The 20,465-nt window shown below is 41.4% G+C and overlaps 1 protein-coding gene across 1 annotated transcript; it reads left to right on the top strand.

Annotated features, from left to right (window-relative positions):
• The first annotated feature begins 492 nt into the window (after positions 1–492).
• Positions 493–3,964, top strand: noxo1b (NADPH oxidase organizer 1b). The gene is made up of 8 exons (XM_085465764.1): positions 493–646; positions 750–830; positions 993–1,065; positions 1,335–1,518; positions 1,603–1,817; positions 1,914–2,024; positions 2,315–2,432; positions 2,580–3,964. The coding sequence occupies exons 1-8, from the start codon at positions 572–574 to the stop codon at positions 3,256–3,258; spliced, it is 1,536 nt and encodes a 511-aa protein (XP_085321890.1). The 5' UTR covers positions 493–571; the 3' UTR covers positions 3,259–3,964.
• The last annotated feature ends 16,501 nt before the right edge of the window (positions 3,965–20,465 follow it).

Here is a 20,465-nt window from a genome sequence, read left to right as displayed (position 1 = left end):
CAGGTGATAAACGTGAAGCGGCTGCACGTGCAAAAATGTTGTAATTATGAGAGCTGAGGATGTAAAGGATTCCAGGAAGACTAAGGAAGACGGGAGCGGAGCAGTGGGAAATGTAATAATAATCATAATATTGTCAATAAACCTGCTTCAAGGGTCAAATATGTGAGCTATTTGTATCATGCCTTCATATCCACCGACTCTTCACTTATCTCTTTTTTTTTTTTAATAAAATAAAAATAAACACATAATAGTGGCTTTTTTTAGTGGCTGTTTTGACTTTCTTTTCATTCCCATTTCATGCACCACGTACTCCATTTGGGCTTCCGGTTCCACTGCATTCTCCTACTCCGTTTGTGATTCTTACAGCTGTTTCTGTTCACGCGCTGGGATGCTGGCATCCTTCCTCTCAGACCACGCCCCCGCCCCGCCCCGTCCCCGCCCCTTGACTGTATATTAAGCAGCAGTTGGCTCTCCTTGCAGACAGAATAGTGGAGGGAGGTTTACCGGCATACCTGAGGTCAGAAAAGAAGCAGCTACTCATCCTTTGAGCTGAGACACGAAGTGCCAAACGATGGCTGACGAACATCGCTTTGTTTTCAGCGCCCGCATCATTGGAGGTGTTCACAGGGACGCACCGAAACTCAAGGTGAGCTAAGACCAGACATTAGCTTTAAAAATACAATAAAATGAATAAACGGGTAAAAATTGACAGTTTGGGCTGATTTTGATTTTTTAATCCCCCTTCACAGATGTTCATGCTGTCTGTACTCTGGTCTGACCAGAATGAAATTATTATCTACAGATCATTCCAGGATTTCAAGGAATTTCATGTAAGGAACAAAAATATATATATATATATCAGCTCATCTGTTCTTATTATTATTATTACATTTATTACTATTGGGACTGATCTTGGCTGCTTTGTATTGGATCTTTTAAAATAATTGAGGCTAAATGTGTATTTAATTAATTTTTTTTAAAATTTTCAACAGAAACAACTAAAAAGGAGATTTCCTAATCTGAACCCTTTCCGGAAAGACGACAGAATGATCCCAAAGTTCACAGGTGAGACTGATTCACCTGCTGTTGTTGATGTGTGTTGAGTTAATCGGATGAAATTCAGAAGCCCTCTTCCAACTAGAGGAAGGTTTGAGTAAAGTTAGTTAAGCATGTCTCCAAACCTGGGTTAATTTAGCAGCTCAGTCTCTCAGAATTTGAGTAAAACACTAGTGGAGCTGTCATTTAGCTCTTTTTTTTTTTTTTTTTTTAACTTTGCTCTTCTGCGAATCATGTCTTGATAGGTTTTTTTTGTTTTTGTCTCATCTTCTTTCCAGGGAAGGCCAGGAAGAGCAGCGTGCAAAGGAAAGGCTCCAAGAAGTCAGTCCGACGGATGAAGTTCTTGGAAAGCTACCTCGAAAAACTGCTGAAGTGCGACCAAAGCGTGACCCGGAGCATCGAGGTCACCCGCTTCTTCACCCCCAAAGACCATGACCTGCAGCCAGACTACACCAAGAACAGGTATGCTCCCAGCCCAGTGGGAAACTGTGAGGGGCAGATAAGAGCTTTGACCATTTTTGGTAACATAAATTTTCTTCTATACAGTGTCATGATGCTGCTTTCTGATGATCAGAATGACGAGTCAGGTGGAGGAGGAGGCAGATCTGCCCACCACTTTCACCATGGAGGCAGCATCACTAACCCTTTTGTGACCCAGACATACCACTGCGTGGCTGCCTATGAGACAAAGGACACCAAGAACCGCCCGTTCAAGGTGGCCAAGGACGAGAAGCTGGACGTCCTGATCAAAGACCCTGCAGGTCAGTGCTTTCAAATTTATGCATTTTTATTGAAGAGACTCTTATCTTTCTACTAAACAAGAGAGTCTCATGCTAATTTTTTTAATTCATCTCCAGGCTGGTGGCTTGTGGAGAATGAAGATAAGCGCCTGGCTTGGTTTCCCGCTCCGTATCTGGAGCTGTCGGAAGGCGACGACGATGACGATGAAGATGAGCTTCAACTGAGAGGTGTGTACTTGTGTTGCGCTGGAAAGTTTGACTTCAAAGAGTGCACTGGATACACATTTACAACATAAATGAGCATGCCTGTGAGCAGGTTCCACATATGTGCTGATGAAGCTTTGCCTTGTTGTTACAAATAGCCAACACTAGAGAGCTGTCTTCAGCCATTTTCATCAGTGCATGTTTCCTTTTAATAAAAATCTAGATGCTGTTTTTGCATTTTAGGCGACTTATTTGACCACTTTTCAGCTCTGCTTTGTTGCTCAAGCTTTTTTTCTCTTGCCTGTGACTTTTAGGTGCTCTGTACTGTGCTGTGAGAAGTTACACGTCTAAGAAGGTTGATGAGATCTCCGTGCCCATTGGCTCTGTGGTTGAGGTGCTGAGGAAGTCTGACAACGGCTGGTGGCTCATTAGGTATGTCGGTCTTGTCTGTTTGCAAATGATAAACTTATCATCTTCTACTTAGAAAACTAGAAAGTCCACATTTAATAGTATAGCAGTTTGTAGACAATTTAATTATTTTTAACAGGTTTGAATTACATCATGTTTTGTTCTCTACAGATTCAATGGCAGAGTAGGCTACATCCCAACCATGTACCTGAAGCCATACAACAACCCTAGGGCCGGCCTTTATGGGCTGCACAACAGGCTGCATAGCTCCTCTCTGAATCTGGCAACAGCCAGCAGGGATCGCCAGGCTCCCTACCCTCCCAGTATCCACGAAGAAGATGACCTACACCAGAATTCTGCTGGCCCCTCCAGACAAATGTTTGAGCCAGCACGTCTCCACAAGGCTCGATCTCTTGATGTCCTCTCCGATCCCTGGCCTCAGGGAGAGGAGGAGAGGGAAGCCCCAGCCTCAAACAGTCACCCGAGCATCATGAGCCAAATCAGCTCTGATTCCATTCTCTCTGAGTTCTCCTCAAGCAGTGACTCGTCCTCCAGTCTGAGGGAGGAGGCGCAGAGCCACGCAGACCACCCTGCAGCCACGCAACAGCCCGACAGCTCGCGCAGCAGCCCCGATCCCAGCCTCTTAGACGGCGTCAGCTTCAACAGCGGCTCAGAGAGTTCTGGGTCTGTCAAGTCCAAAGGCAGCAGCAACGCCTCAGTCGTCCCCAGGGTACCTCCCCGACCCAAAACAGAGGAGATCCTGACCCGCTGCACCACCATGACGCGCAAGGCAGCCCTGGCCACCAAGGCTCGGCTCCAGATTCAGCCCAAGTCCATTCACAGCCGTTAAGGAAACCACGGCACCAGTGCTATACATTACAAATCCTACAATAAGTTGTATTCTTAATGATACTCACTTGTTTCTGCAAACCTTTTAGACTCATTATGTGTTTATAAGAAGCAAATGTAACTTGTTCATTGAATATTTCAGTGTAAGTATAAGACTAATGTAGCTTCAGTGAAGCATTATGAGGAGCAGTAAGTAAGTCTACGTATGTGACCTTTGTTTGTTTTCTAGCTTTGAAGAGTGTTTTGGGGAAATTTCGGTGGCCTTGAAGCGGTTGTAAATGTACAGGGGCTTTATGGCTGTTTTAACATGTAGGTTCAAAAATATTGTAATAGATTGTGAATATGGTTAAATGATTATTTCCTCTTTATTCACTGCAGTGCTTGTGCTTGACAGATTTGAAAAACTAATACATGTGAAGCAGCTTTTGCAAAAAAAAAAGGAGCAGCAAGGCACGCATCAGTGAACAGACTGAATGCTGACGCAAAGGCCTTTTGAATGACTGCACTGAAACGTCATGGGCGTGGTAAACAAGCTGTCGGGGAAACAGGGACGGGTGGCTTGTGGGTCTCCTGCCATGATGTGTTGTTTTTGTAGGTTTTTTTTTTTCATTTTTGTTTGTTTTTGAAGTAGCCTCTTGTATGAATGTGCTGCTGCTTCACTATGTACCTTATATCCTGCATGAAATAGGTCAATAAAATTGAATGTGCACCGATGTTTGTTCGTTTCTCGTGTGTTTGACAAATTTGGGTGTCAAAAGATTCTGAGTGCAAAAAAACAAAAAGGGCAACCATATGGGCTTGTACTTCTCAGATCACAGTCTCTTTTAATGACTGATTAAATATACAGTGCATCATGGGAAGCCCCCAGCTGCCTTGACCTATTGCAGCATATCTAAGGGAGGATTCAGGGTTGCCTGACCCAGTCCTAACTAAAGTTTGAAGCTTAATATTAACTTCTAAGAACCCACGGTGAAATAGGTGCCCCTTTACATATTGAAGAAAGTTCCTGTTAAAGTTTCAACATTGACTTAGTTTCCCTGACAATAAAAATGTCTCTGGGCTCTTATGGGTTATAAGTAGAGAGGGGTGTCCAAACTGGGAGCTGGTTCCCCTGAAGAGGGATCTCACATTCTACTTTTAAATACCAGCAGTCTGAGTAAAGTTCTCTATTGGGGTAATATAGTACTATGAGGTCTTTAAGATAAGCTGGGGCTTTATTATTCAAGACCTTGTATGTGAGGAGAAGGATTTCAAATTCAATTCTGGATTTAACAGGGATTCAATGAAGGAAACTCAAGAGAAATTTGCTCTCTCATTTTATTCTCTGTCACCAGTCACGCTGCAACATTTTGGATCAGCTGAAATCTTTTCAGGGAGTTTTAGGACAGCCTGATAATAATGCACTGCAATGGTCCAGCCTAGAAATAATACATTTATAAACATTTATAAAGTACAAATGCAGGCCATTTACATTTATAAAGTTGTGTGACGGGGATGCGGTCCCTAGCTCTGCTGCAGTGGAAGGGTGGTACAGTAAGCTCACAGGGTGGTGCCGGGAGGTCGGAGGACAGGTGAGAGGGACTGCAACTAATGAATTCTCACCCTTTTTAGTGTGGAAGGAGCTGGAAAGCTGGCTTCCCGTTTGAGCATAAGGTGTCAAAGCAGTGGAAAACACTGTTTTAAAATAAAGGTGCTACGACTGAGACTCAAACGCTGTGCGGGTCCTGATCATTTCACAAGTAGTATTTCAGCATCATTCCTAGTTTTAGAAATATTGTGCAAATGAAAAAAAAAACAGTCCTGCATATTTGTTTTATATGGAGTGAAGGACATATCCTTGTCAAAAATGACTCAAAGACTCCTCACAGGAGGCAATGGTAATACCATCTAGAGTAAGCATTGGGTTGGATACCATGTACCAAGATTTTTAGGACAACGTAAAATAACCTCAGTTTGATCCAAATTTGGAATTAGGAAATTAGAGGTCATCCAGGTCTTTATCTCTTTAAGACATTCCTACAGGTCACCTAGATCGGCGTATGTTATGTGGCTTCATTCACAAATAAAGCTTGGTATCATCTGCATAGCAGTGAAATTGTATCCCAGGCCTTCTAATGATACTGCGTAAGGGAAGCATGTATAATGTAAACAGAATTGCTTTGAGCCCTGTGGAACTCCATGTATGATTACAGTAAGAGCAGAAGTCCCTCATATAGTCGTCTCTGGCACACAGCTCTGACTATGTACCACGTGCTGTTCAAACCAAAATGTGTGAGGGGCAGCCGGAGCTAAAATGCCTCGTTTCAGACAGCAAATGAATGGAGTGGATGCAAGTGGTTGAGAGAGATGATGCAATGTCCCAGACATGACAAACTAACATTTTATGGTCTGTGGCTCTTCTGATAGGTCTGAGACGATGTGGGCATTATTAGAGCCAAGCTTCACCTTTCTCACGTGGATTGAATCACAGCATTTTATCTAGTATTGTCTCTTTTTTCATAAGATTAACTTTGGATAATTACTCAGTGCATCTGCTTGTTTGATTTATGAGGAACACATTGTTTTCTTTTTCTTTTGTCATCTAGCTATTTTGTCTGTGTAATAATGTAAGGAATCACGATTCCCTGACTGCAAGATTTTCTGCAGAAAACAGGTACAGAAGAGGTTAAAGGGAAACTAAATTAAAAAAAGATCTAGGCCATCTATAAACTTGCAAGTCAACGATTAAAATCCAATTTAAAGTCAGACGTGTGCAAAAGTTAAAAAAAAAAAACAAACCCTCATGCCTTTATATTTTGCTTCAAAAAAGTCAAAAAAATTATTCTATATTTTTTTTACAAGTGCTCTTGAGTAGATGTTCTCCGGGGTTTCTGAAGGTACGCTTGTTTTCAATCCAGTCCTCATAACCAACCATTTTCAGAGGTGTGTTTTTTTGCCTATTGAACCACTTAACACTGAAATTTGAATCATTCAAGCATAAAAAGGGTCTTAACTCAAGAGATGAACCAGGGTTGTGTTCAGTGGCTAATTTAGCTGATGGCCAATTTTAAGCAGCCTTTGATCAAAACATACAATTTGGCCCTATTTCTTAAGCTGGTGCCAACAAGTTGATTCCCAAAGAGGTATTAGCCAAAGACCTGGCACAACAGAAATGGCAAAACAAACAAACTAATAAACAAAAAATGATCTACAGCAGACAGAAGAAAAGACCTGACACGAGACTTGAGATCTGGCCCTTCAGTTGATCCATCCACTGTTCACTAAAGACTCATCGGGAATGTCTCAGTGGAAGGCTGGCTGTCAGGAAGCCATTCTTAAGGAAGGACAACGATAAGAAAAGGCTGAAGCCTCAGCATTATTAAAGCAATGTAGGATCATTTTAACCAAAAGGAACAACCAACATCCAAAGAAGAGCTCTTACAATTACATAACTCCGTTTTCCCCTTAAAATCTGTATTTACAAAAATTGCTTCTCCTATTTGATGTTTTATTAGGAAAATATAAAGAAAGGAGGAATAGCTCAAGATTTTTGCAAAGTACTGTATTTATCTAATCGTAATCTAATTAATATTGTTTACTTTTATTCACTCTTTTTTATTAACTTAGTGAAATAGTTCTTCTCACATGACTCTTTATTTAAGAACAAAAGTGAAGCTGCACCTCTCCCCAATATCAGTTGCATTCCCAGACTGCAGCTTTTCCACCTTTGATTCTTGGAAGTATAGTTATCCCTATTATTAACAGGAAGTTAATAAATGTGAACAGGTTTCCCTTAAGGAAGAATTCGTTTATGACTCACTCTTTTGACTCCTTTTGTTGACTTTTTTTTCTTTTTTCAGTTCCTTCAGGTTTGTAGCCACAGATAAAGTTTTACTTATCAGTCATTTCAAGAACTAGGAAGTATACTCAAATGTGAACCACATACGTGTTGGGAGTCTTACCCCAGCTAAGACAGACACTCCCATAGGCTAAAGATGATTACCACAATGGGAATCTGATTTTTGTGTAATAGGGTATCTATTGCACCATTTTCAACATAAGTGAGCAATCATAAGAAGAAAACTCAACAAAAACTGCTGTTACTTCCTTAAGGTTCCTGTAAAGACAAAACAAACACACACACACACACACACACACACACACACACACACACACTGCCATTTTGGTCATGAAGCTGCCTCAATGACAGAAGCAAACTGAAAATCTTTTCGATAAAAGTGTGTCAACCACGTGGCACATCTTGCCATCAGCAGCCCACTTCTGGCTAATTATTCACCCCAGGTTTCCTTGCCCATGTCAGTAAACATTTAATCCTTGGTTGATAAGTGACTCTAAGGTAAACACAGCAGGAGGCTCTATTTCCTTTTGAGTGCACTACATGAAAAACAGCATCGACGCTGTGTTTTTATGGCATTCGTTTTATGGGGCAAATATCACGAAGCCGCAGTAAAAGGAAGTCTCAAGAAATAATAATTGTAACCCTTGAGGATTTATTTTGCACTGTTCAGTTTGCACAACAAGTCTACGTGACCACTTGTGAACGTGATGCATTTTTGGGATGTGGGTGCATTTGCTTAAGAACAGCGTATCATTTATGAAAGCTTGGAAACCCCAGAGCAATGTGTTCGATTTGTAACTGAATAACCTTCCTCTTTGGCGAATGCAACTTAACACTTGAATGCTGCTGGCACTGGATTCACGTGTTTATTTGAGCAGTGACCCGGGGCATGTTTCAGCTGTGATGTTGTGCGAATTATTTCCTCCACACATTTGATAAAAGTATCGATCTCCCAGGTAATTTGGTTTTCCTGCTAACAGGTAATACTCAAATGAAAAGCTTCGATAGTTGGACAAAAGAATGAATTCTGTATGTGAGCGACAAGCAGGGCACGGCTCAAAAACCAGCATCTGTGATGATGTGTGGCACACGGGGCAACATGTGCTGGCATGCAGATGATTTCATTTTCTAGGAAGGCAACAAAAGAGATCCAGCCACATTCTGAGCATGCACCAGCACAGATCTGTAGTCAGTCTAAACTGGCTTAACTGAAGTCTAAACTGGCTTAACTGGCCCAATTGCAGTCCAGAATTATCAAGCAACTGAAACAAATGATAAGAAGCCTTAAGCTGGTGAGCTTCTCAAATCTATACCTACATTAAAAATGAATGAAAAATATTTCACTTTTTAAGGCTCCAGTAAATGCTCTGAGCACTTTCCAAATGCTTACAGTGTTGATAAAGGTGATGCAAAAAAAAAAAGAATTTCCACATTTTGAAATGCTTGGTACTTTCCACCGTTCCCAGTGGGTCACCACAGCAGACGGATCAGCATTTTGATACAGATTTTACCTTCACAGGTTCCGTTTGTGCTGTCCTCCTGGTCTTAAACTGGGGGATCTTTTTGCACGTAAAGCAATCTTTCCATAATTTGCAGAAATATGAGATAGAAAACAAATCGGTAGAGAAATTTGAAGTGTATTGCATTACATTTATTGAAAACATACTCATGTTTTTCAATTAAATATTATACAACTTTTCGGTAAACGTAAATTCTCCGGGTTTTATTTGTGCTTTCAAAATCATAAATCTTCATTTATATTCATGCTCATTTTCAGTTTGTGCTTTGTTGTGAGAAACACAGTAAAACCCTGCAGACTCCTATAAAATCAAAGTCTCATTTAGTGTCTTTTTATTGTGATTCAAAGTAGTAAACGTATCCAAGTTATTATTTCCCACAAGGATATGCTGCCAGCAACCCTGTATAATGTGTAAAAGACTGGTACTTGACAACAATGCACCAACTTTACAAATGCACAAAGCATCCCATCAGCTTTGGCAGTGAGACAATGGGTGTGAATATTATGTGTGATTGACAAATAACAAACAACAGCATTTTCCCAGCTACAGAGCTCCATTTCCTGATCATTACCCTGTAACCTGAGAATATACTGCAGCACGTCCAACATAATCAAGTTTCAGCGGAGAAGACAAAGCCTCACACCGTCTGGCAATGTGATCACTTCAGATTTAATGGCAATGTTGACAGATAGTATAAAGAAAGCTCTTATGGGGGCGTTACAGATGGAAAACCTCAACTTAGTAGTTACCTGTCGGACCTGTTACACCTGTAAAACTTGATCTGTACTCATTACAAATAAAACTTCTAGGATCTCTCGCTTTCTCTCTCTCTCTCTCTAACACACACACACCTACACAAACACAGTGCTTGTCTGGGTAATGAAGCTGAGGCAGCAGGCACTGCTGTACATCAAGAAAAAAAGAATAAATGAATGTGGACCACTATGACTTGCTGTCTTGATGCACGTTCAATCATCCAGGTAAATAAATCCCAACAGTTGATTCTGTTCATCTGGACATTTTCAGTGAGAGAAACGTTTCATCACTCATCCAAGTGACTTCTTCAGTCTCAGCTGACTGCAGGTTTCTCCAACCTCATAAACAGTGCATTTGCACAATAACTGAAACAAGCCCCCTGAATGAAAAATGGGCTGTGAGGTCAGTTCTTGATGATTAATATGCAAATTCTATGACCATTGATCAACAACCACTGTTGATCAATGGCCATGAGTCCCATTCACAGAGAGTTGGGGAACGGCTGCAATCACAGCATTGTAACATGGCTAAAGATGTACCCTTAGGCCCCCTCCTCGATTCAGAGATGGTCTTTCTCTTTTCACGTAAATGGCCTCCTTGACTCCGCGCTCACACCCCGCTCCTCCCCATCCAGGATGTGTACATCCTCATCACTGAAGGAGGGTCCACTGGCCTGTAGGTGTAAATAGACTGGCCTGACGAAGTAGCTCTTGTGTGTTGTCCGCTTAGCCAGAGGTTGTTTGGTATACATCATCAATCAGGCAATCCTCCTGGAACTTAACAACATACACTATATTACTCTGTTTGTGTCGGAGGACCCTATCCTCGTGGTGGACTAATTTTTGGCCGAGCGTTTAAAAGCCACCGAGACGTGGTCATCAGAAAAAATGCGTCTCAGCTGTTCCGATACTCCTGACACGTACGGGAACACTACAGGTTTTTGCTTAGGCAGCAGTTGGGGGCACTATTACTTATTGACTTCATTCAATTATATAAACATAAGTATTTGAAACAACTTAACTGATCACAACAACGATCAGCTACAGGCCTGTCTTCCTATTGCAGTTTTGATGCTAGCATTACTGCAGCTTTGCAGAGGTAATTTACAGGACATCATCACAGTTTATCAGCACTGATAATTGAAGACCATCCCAGTTTCACGCTCTTCGAACCATGACCAGTAAAATGTTACGAGGATGAGTCTCAAGGCTCGGAGTTTACCCAGAAACTCAAGAATGTTTAGTGTTACTGTCACACTTGGGAGTAGCTCCGACGGGATGTTTTTAATCTTCTGGGTTTGGAGTAACTGACAACAAACGCTAGCAGAAACCACCTTTAAATTCTATTCACATGTCAGAGAAACAAAATGCTAACCTTGTATTTACAGGTAGTTTACTCACAGCAGTTTATCTAAGCATCTCTATCTGACATTCTTGAGAAAACAATGGCCGGTATTTCAACTGACACGTCATATGAGAAACAGAACGGGATTATATAATGAGTCAAAAAGTATGCCACGACGATTATCCGTGTTGAGCTGCTTTAATCAATTCTCAGGACTGTTGTTAAAAGACACACTTCTAGCACTTAATTATGGTAGATTAGTTTTTTCATTGACACTTTGCAGAGTAAATTAAGTAAGTTTGCTGGTTAGAGGATATCATAAGCTCACATTGCATTTTCACAGATTTTGTGACTTTTCTGATATGCACAAATCTGACATGTGCATTGGCTTTAATCTGTAGAAATAATATGACGTTTGCAGGGAAGGTAGTGCAGTGTTGTCTCTTATGGAACGCCAGGACTGCCATAATGAATTAATTAAATACACCATTAAATAATTAATTAAATGTGGCAATAATTAATTAAAATTGGAATTAATTAATTAAATAAATAGTTATGACACATGTAATTAATTAATTATTGACACATTTAATTAATTATTTATGTATTTCACATTTTAATTAATTATTGACACATTTAATTAATTAATTATTGACATATTTAATTAATTATTTATGTATTTCACATTTTAATTAATTATTGACACATTTAATTAATTAATTATTGACACATTTAATTAATTATTGACACATTTAATTAATTATTGACACATTTAATTAATTATTTAATGATATATTTATTTATTTCATTTTGGCAGTCCTGACGCCTGGCTCTCATCATGAAATAATTTTATCTGTCAGCCTCACCCATCAAACTCAGGGGGCGGGGTTAACGCTGATCGAGTCAAAACCATTGCTTTGGCCTGGTGGCCATTGTTTCTAGCACACAACAACCGGCATGTGGAAGCTAACAGAACTGAGCTTTGAAAAACCCTGTTTGTGTGTTACCAAATACCGTTTTAATATTTTTTTAGCCGAGAATGTAGTGGTTTAATCTTCATGTGTCTGGTCGGTTTGTCAAGATACAGCCTCTTTGCAAAAGTGTTTCGATGATTTCGGAGATGTCGTCCCAGTCTCACGGCAAAGCGTGGGATAGACCCGCTCGCCTCGCAAGCAATCCCACCGACAAAGCGCAGGCCCCGGTACACAGCTGTAGTAACCCCCGCTGACTTCTTTTACTGAGGTTATATTTATCGGTGTTTTATTTCCTGATGTTTCAGTCGCCAATTCTGAATTATAACTAACATTAAAAACATGTTGTGGTGGGGCGTGGTCTGCGGGGCCGTGCGGACGCACCTGCACGGCATCCGCAATCACGCCCGCCGTGTTAAAACACGGGGACTCAGGGGTTGGTGGTGTGGTGTGATGTGAATCAAATAAAGTTGGCTCTGAACGTCGCTCTGTGGTCCCGCCGTGCCTTATTCATGCCACATTGGTGCCGAAACCCAGGAGGCGGCATGGCGGGTACCTACCAGAGCCAGGAAAGGAAAGAGCTGGCCGAGATGGTGGCCGAAATAGCGGCCACCCAGCGGAAGCAGGCGGCGGAGGTGCGTCGCCAACAGGAGGAGCTGCGGCAGGAGAGCGAACGCCACCTGGGGAAGATGGCAGAGCTGGCAGCGCTGCTCTGGGCCTGGGCGCCACCCCCACAAGTGTGTCTCGAGGACAGTGGAGGAGCCGTGTGGGTCACCTCGGCAGCCGGAGGTGGTGGACGAGCCACGCGGGGGTCCGAGCCTGCCGGAGGAGGAGGAGCAGCCGGGTGAAGGGCTGCTCCTGCCGGGAGCGGTGGAGGAGCCGCTCCAATCGGAGGCCGAGGACGAGGCGGGCGAGGGTCTACACCTGCCGGAGGCAGAGGAGTCGCTCCACCCGGAGGGGGGCGAGGGGCGGTGCCTGCTGGGGGCGGAGGCGCAGTGCGGGGAGCCGCTCCAAACGGGAGTGGCGGAGGCGGTGGCGGAGCAGCTGTGCGGGGAGACGGAGGTCCCTGCTCCAGGGCAGCCTGTGCAGCCGGAGTTGGAGGCAGAGGAGCGGGACAGCCCCGCTAGGCCGGGGATCGGCGGGCTGGCTAGTCCAGCCTCGCTGCCACCAGTCGATTCTGCGCGCCTGACGTCTGCCCAGCCGCCTGTGTGCAGGAGCACACGGCCATGCCGGTGGGCCGTGTCCGCTTGCTACGCGGCCGACCTCCGGACCAGCTTCGCCGTTGCCGCTGGATGCGCGGGCGGCCACCAGAACGGACGCTTCCCCGTCGCTTGGTCGGGGGCTGGGGCGCCGATGTGTAGGGGCCGAGTCTCGCCCCAGTTCGCGGGGGGGAGTAGGTTTGGCCTGATCACTCCCCGGCCTCAATCGGGCGATGGGGGTATGTGGTGGGGCGTGGTCTGCGGGGCCGTGCGGACGCACCTGCACGGCATCCGCAATCACGCCCGCCGTGTTAAAACACAGGGACTCAGGGGTTGGTGGTGGTGTGGTGTGATGTGAATCAAATAAAGTTGGCTCTGAACGTCGCTCTGTGGTCCCGCCGTGCCTTATTCATGCCACAATGTTTAAGGAGGAGAGAGAGCAAATCTGTTTAACATCTGATCTTTGGGTTTTTGTTCAGTAATCAGCGTGACCTGTGTATAAACACATAAAAGAGATAACGTTGGTGTTTCCGTCATGTAGTAACTGCTGGCTTTAACTGTACAAAGGTTGTTCGACACTATGAAACACATACAGACTTCATGATGTTCGGCTAATATTTTTATTGTGAATATTAATCATGCTGACCTCGCTCTGTACACCACGCAGCGAGGTCAGCATATCCACGATATCCTCAGCTCCATGAGTTTCCCAGCTGACTATCTAACTGCCAACTATTCCAGAGACGTGAAAATATACAGCATAAAGAAAAGTGTAAGAGACTCAGCAGCAGATTAGAATTACAGTTATACATTTAATAAATCACCAAATGAATCCAAGAAACGAGCAAACCTGTTCCGACAATTTGAATTTGTATTCCCTCAGCTGCAGACTCGCCGCTGTTTAAATGTTTGAAAAGGAAGATTAGATATAAACAAACGTCAAACATAGACTCAGTCTGCCTTCACATTTGATATGAGGCCAGCACGTATAGTGGCCTCAGCAGGCTATTACTGAAATACACGTGCTATATCATAAACTATGATATAAACAGGGAGGTCCTATTAACATGTTTAGTTTTAAAGGACACCTTCCTGCCTTTAGTCTCATTCATGAGCAGTATTCGTTTTCTTCTAACATCCAGAAGTCTGCACGATGTGTTTCATAGTTTGTAACAAGCCTTTGACAGGTAAACATAACATGACCGAAAAAGCAAAAAAAAAAAAAAAGAGTGTTGATATAAGAAGAGAAAATTCTCTCAATTATGGAGACAGGCAAATGGTTCATTTATGTTTGATGTGTGTTTATTCCTCCCTAAATATCGTCGGTGAAGTTTGCCATGCACGTCAGATTTTCCTGCGCATTTTTATACCTCTGCCAACAGAGAGAGAAAAAAAATCACATTCTAACAGACAGCTGGTGCTTAGAATACAGTTGAATAACTATTAAAAAACAGATGATATTTAGATGATAGTTCAGTCTAACACATGTGCCAGTGAACCATTAAACGTCTGTGAAACTATGCAGTTATGAAACGTAACTTTAACCTCAGCCAAACCGATTTGCTCAGTTGTAAATAAAACAGCGAAGTAAACGTGACCCGACAGACAGAACCTGAGTGAATGAAGTCCAGCGTTTAACCACTGAGAGCTAAAACTCAGCTGAGGTTTGAAAGCTGTGTGCTGGTGATTGGACATCAGCCGCTGATAAAGCTGTTCGCCTATAAAGTGCTCTGTAAGGAAACGAGCTCCAGCAGCTCTGCGCTCGGGGAAAACACTATATTTACTTATCTTGTGCAGAAAAATGCGCTGACATTGCGTTATATCGAGCACCGGCTGCCCAGTTAAACTGTGACTATCACCAGGTAACGTAGGCGTGTTTCTTGAATTAGCAGCAGGTGTTAAACAGCTGACAGATGAGGAGGAGGATGCATGCAGGTAAACTGAGGGTCTGCTGAGCTGATCGCTGGTTTCGTGAGAAAAATGTCAGCTCGTTCTTTATGTTACAGAAGCACAGAGACACAAGACCAGGCGGAAAGAGACGATCGTTCGGTGAAAATGAGAATCTGCGAATGCAACATGTGGAACACGGAGAGTGGAATATGTAAACAAACCGGTTAATGTACCCCCTCGGTGCACTCTGCATGCTAACTGTTAGCAGAGCTAGTGAAATCTCTGAAAACATCTGAGCACTTTTGCAAACATATTCTATGTTGACAACCTGACCAGACATACGTCGCGACATTCGCGGCTAAAACACTGTTAAAAGTGTAGCTGGTGACAGAAAAACGGGGTATTTTAAAACTACACCACCACCATTGCTGCCTGTGATTTGATCTGCATTCTGGGATAACTGGCTGCCCCAAGTCTACACAAGCAATCGATTATCTAGGATCGACCTGTTTTGACTTACTTTGCACGGCAACCAATCAAATGTTAGAGAAGCTGCATGGGCAGCGCTAACCCCGCCCCCTGAGTTTGATGGGTGAGGCTGACAGATAAAATTATTTCATGACGAGAGCCAGGCGTCAGGACTGCCAAAATGAAATAAATAAATATATCATTAAATAATTAATTAAATGTGTCAATAATTAATTAAATGTGTCAATAATTAATTAAAATGTGAAATACATAAATAATTAATTAAATGTGTCAATAATTAATTAATTAAATGTGTCAATAATTAATTAAAATGTGAAATACATAAATAATTAATTAAATGTGTCAATAATTAATTAATTACATGTGTCATAACTATTTATTTAATTAATTAATTCCAATTTTAATTAATTATTGCCACATTTAATTAATTATTTAATGGTGTATTTAATTAATTCATTATGGCAGTCCTGGCGTTCCATAGTCTCTTTCCTCCAGACACGCAGTGTAAAATTAGACTGGTGGCCAAGGATCAGAGTCTACTGCCTAATCAACCCCTTGCAACAAAAAATCGTACAACAGACCAGACAGAGGAAACAACTCAAATAAAGAGGTGAACAACAGACACAGACAGAAGGGTGAAGTTTTAATATATTTTCTAATTCTGGTCAAACGTGACCGACGCAACGTTTTCATTTCACAAGCCAGATCCAAACATCTCGGAAAGAGTCTTTGATTTCTGAGCTGTATTGTTGGCTTTTGATGTGGTGACTGTTAAGCGGTAATCATTAACTTCAAGTGTTTCAATCTCTAGTATACGGTATGCCTCGCATGAAACCGCAGAATGGTGCAAATATGTATTTTACAGGTTTTATTTTACACTGAAATTTCACCATGAGAACTTATTAAGTTGATCGGGTTTCCTTCCTTACAGCTACATGGATCTTGTTGTTCTTGGAGTCAACTAAGTGCAGAAAGATTTATATGTTTTTTTCTTTGTTCCCCAGGATGGGAAATAACATTCCCTCTTCTTCCTCATCATAAATCTTGCATGTGCAAGGTGCAACATAATCTCAGCTACGAGCACCAAGAGAGTCAGGTGTAATTTAAACCTTCTATTATGACGACTAAATTAAAATTTGATTAGCTTTACTTTAATATTTTTTTTAATAAATACTTGAAGTTTATTAAGAAAATTCATTTTGCTTAGGTGAAAAGATTTGTTCTGACGGCTGAGCATTTCTCACACACACCCCTTTTTATGCCTCGTGTATTTGCGTGCCATGATTGTATGTCATACGTTATCTGCCTCCTATAGTTTCTGTCTTGCCACCTTTGTTGTTCGTCCTTCGCCTGCTTGTCTGCTGTGGCAGATGATGTCTCCTCCCTGGACCCAATTCTACCAGGTTAGTTCCTGAGAAAAAGGAGTTCCTACTTCCCACTGTTGCCAGGGTTATGTTATATTATTATAACACTTGTGTAAGATGCATTAATTCTGACTCAGTCTGTGATAGGTTCAGATGTTTTCATTTGTGCTACAGTCTGTCTCATCTTCTTGTTAGGTCACTGCAGTGTGTCGCTGTTACTTGTCTGGGCATCATAATCAGGAGCATTGTCCTCCTATTGAGCATACGCTACTCAGCGCCACACCAAACTAGATCATTGTTTGAGGGAATTTTTTAAGGAAATGTTTTTACTTACCAGAATAGCAGATTTATATAACAAATATAGTTAAACTGGTTATGCTGTTTCTTATTTTATGTAACAGTGATGGGATGCCCAACCCACATGAAACCGCAAGTATGAAAGGAACACAACACCAGTTTTGGTCAAGTTACTTGAAAAAAGTAATCAGTAACTAATTACTGATTACTTCCCCAAAAAAGTAATCCCGTTACTTTACTGATTACTTATTTTCAAAAGTAATTAATAAAGTCAAAGACTAGTGGTCCTGTTGCTCTATTTTCACCTGTAAACCAGGAGTGGGGTAGGTGGAGGTTTGCCCTGGGTCAGGTGTGCTGCAGCGGTCAGTGGAAGGATACGGCAGTTTCTCTGTGAGTTTCCCATTACGTCGCAGCGCACTCGGTGCTTGCTCGGAAGTTTAGGGGTTTTTTTGCTGTAAAAAGAAGTTTTCTTCCCACGCAATGAACAGCGGACGCTAATGTTTTTGTCACTTTTTATGGAATCAAACTTAAAGTAAGGTCAGTACTTCCACGCTTTAAACGCTGCACGCTCATACTCTCTCCTGCACTCGATAAATTATCCATTGTTGATCTGCACACAGCTGTTGTCACAAACGTAGCACTTGCTTACGTCACTGTCATGAGACATTCTCGCAAAAAAACCACGGTTTTAGTAACGCAGTAACGCAGCATTCCTACGGGAAAGTAACGGTAATCTAATTACTGTTTTTGCAATAGTAATCCCCAGAGGTGTGGACTCGAGTCACATGACTTGGACTCGAGTCAGACTCGAGTCATTAATTTTATGACTTTAGACTTGACTTGAAAAAATGTTCTAAGACTTGTGACTTGACTTGGACTTTTACACCAATGACTTGGGACTTGAATTGGACTTGAACCGGTTTACTTGAAAAGACTTGATATTTTACCCCAAATATAAAATTTAACATGCATATTATATAGAGATTGAAAATGTGACGTCATTCACGGGTAGAACCGCAAAGGATTCTGGGAACTCGTGGCAAGCGGTACTAGCGCACGCAGGCTTTCAATTAAAATCAGTTATACAGCAATAAAAAGACACACAAAAACGCCAAGAAGCTGTTGTATTATTAACTGCAATAGCCGGTCGCATGACAGCCACGGGAAGCCGACGGGTAAAGAGATCGGTTGTTATCGGATTACGTCGTTGAAGAGAAATTGTTCGAGCCATGTTTCCGAAGTAACAAAGACAAGACGGATGGCCTGGATTGCAGGCATTCAAAGATCAAATATAACGTCCCAGAACACTCCAGCTCACATGTTAGTCTGCTCCAAGCATTTTCACAAAGGTCAGTCTGCTGTTGTAGTTAATGCGTCATTTTTATCACATAATTGGTGATATAGGTTACAAGCAAGTCTGGCGCTGAACAGAAATTGTCGCGCTATGCTCCTTTATTTATTGTGCATAAATAGTAAATTGTCCTGACACAATATTGTGTTTCGCTTCTGTTATTATGGTACATTGACAAAAACATATACTTTTATTCACAGGATAAAACAGGTTTTTTGTATCACCAATTGCCCAGTACGATTACAGCATACAATATTATTGTCACTGCTACATTTCTGTGATGCTACCAGAAATTATTTCCACTACTAATTAATTACCGTTGAGCTCAAAGGTCCTATTAATAAACGGTTAAGGAATGTGTATTTATGACGACAATTTGTGAGACTGGTAAACTTATGATACGTACGATGGTCTTTCGTTCTACACGGTGCATTTCAAGGTCCTGCACCCATCCGTCGGTAAACTGTACCTGGGCTTGTTGCAGTGACCTGAAGTTACTAAACTTCACGAGTGTATGCACTCACTCCAAGAACCGTATGATTATAAATATGCATATAAATATGCTAAGATGAGATAGCTGACTTCATCTAACTAGCAAATGTTGTCCAGGCTACGTTGGTGATACAGTTTTTTTTAATGTGTATGATATTTTTGTCATGCGATTTTAAAGCCGGTCCTACAACCGCATCCAAGAATAACATGCAGCTTATCTCAGAACTGTTGGTGAAAATTATTCTTGGAGCTAGGTTTAATTGAGCTGCATTTTAAAGAGGTGCAATTTCACAATTTGTGTATATTTTCTAAGTTCACTATTTTGTCATGTGTTGAGAAAAACACAGATTTTAAAATTACATGGTCTAATATTTACATTTAGCATATAACTGCAACATTATTTTTTCGTTGTTTTTTTTTTTAAAGACTCGAAAGGACTTGAAATTCAAAGTTTCAGACTTGTGACTTGACTCGGACTTTTACACCAGTGACTTGAGACTCGACTCTGACTTGCCTGACATTACTTGAGACTTGACTTGAGACTTGAGGATAAAGACTTGAGACTTACTTGAGACTTGCAAAACAATGACTTGGTCCCACCTCTGGTAATCCCTTACTTTACTCGTTACTTGAAAAAAGTAATCGGATTACAGTAACGCATTACAAGTAACACGTTACTGCCCATCTTTGCACAACACATAATTGACAGTAAACAAGTTGATTATAAGTGCTGTAATGAAAAGTATCCTGTCAAACCTCATAAATAAAATGAGCCAGTTCAGCAATAACCTTTTACCTACTTTTCTTTCAGTGTCTCTGATGGAGCAGATGTATGACTTAGCAGCTAACAGACATGCCCGAGGACTCTCCCTATATCCATGTTGTAAAACACTCATGCAGAAAGCTGCAAGGACCCTGTACAAAAAACGAACAACAACAGTCAATCATTTATTGTCTCATTTATTAACTCATGTGGTTTGTAATGTTTCTTAAAGGTAATTTTATGCACAAAGATTCTTCCTGCTAGTCGTTCTTCTAATAGTAGCTCTGCAAACTTACTGGTTTGTAGAGCTATGACCGATGGATAGTGTGTGCTGTCAGGATTTGATGGTGACTGTAAAATGAAATGTAATCTGTTTTATTCTGAGAAAACAACAACAACAAGTTCACACAGTTTATACGATTAAAAACAATTAAACTCAATAATAATTTAAAAATGCGAGTACAGTGCAGTATAATAAAGTACAGTACAGCATATCTGTACAAACATAGACACACTGTGTCACACTCATGTCAAACAACTGGCTCGGTTCCAGTTTTTCAAGTTCTTTTAATACAATAATCTCTTGCTAGTATACACAATACATGCATTGTGGTTGTCTCTCTCATCTATAATGGCCACTGAGACATTTTTACACTGTACAGTCTATTAAGTTTCATGTTTTAAAGGAACATGCAAAATTGTTGTCTTTGACTGAGTCTACTTTACTTCAGATGACCATGTTAGGACAGCTTATTCAATGTGAACGCACAGTAATTAGAAAAGCATGTCTACATTTCCTGAGTGACAAATACAGAATTAATTACTGTAGTCTAAGACTTGCTCATCTGTGGCAGAAGGTCCAGAATGAAGATGTTATAAAAGATCAGAACTTTGAAGATGATTTGTCTGTGTGTGTCACAAAACTGATGTGTGG

Source organism: Copadichromis virginalis, linkage group LG8 (assembly GCF_057382275.1).
Source record: "Copadichromis virginalis isolate Kocher_CV1m ecotype Utaka linkage group LG8, C_Virginalis_male_GT1.1, whole genome shotgun sequence".
NCBI lineage: Eukaryota > Metazoa > Chordata > Actinopteri > Cichliformes > Cichlidae > Copadichromis > Copadichromis virginalis.
The sequence above is the reverse complement of the archived record's forward strand: the minus strand, read 5'-3'. Positions and strand labels throughout refer to the sequence as shown.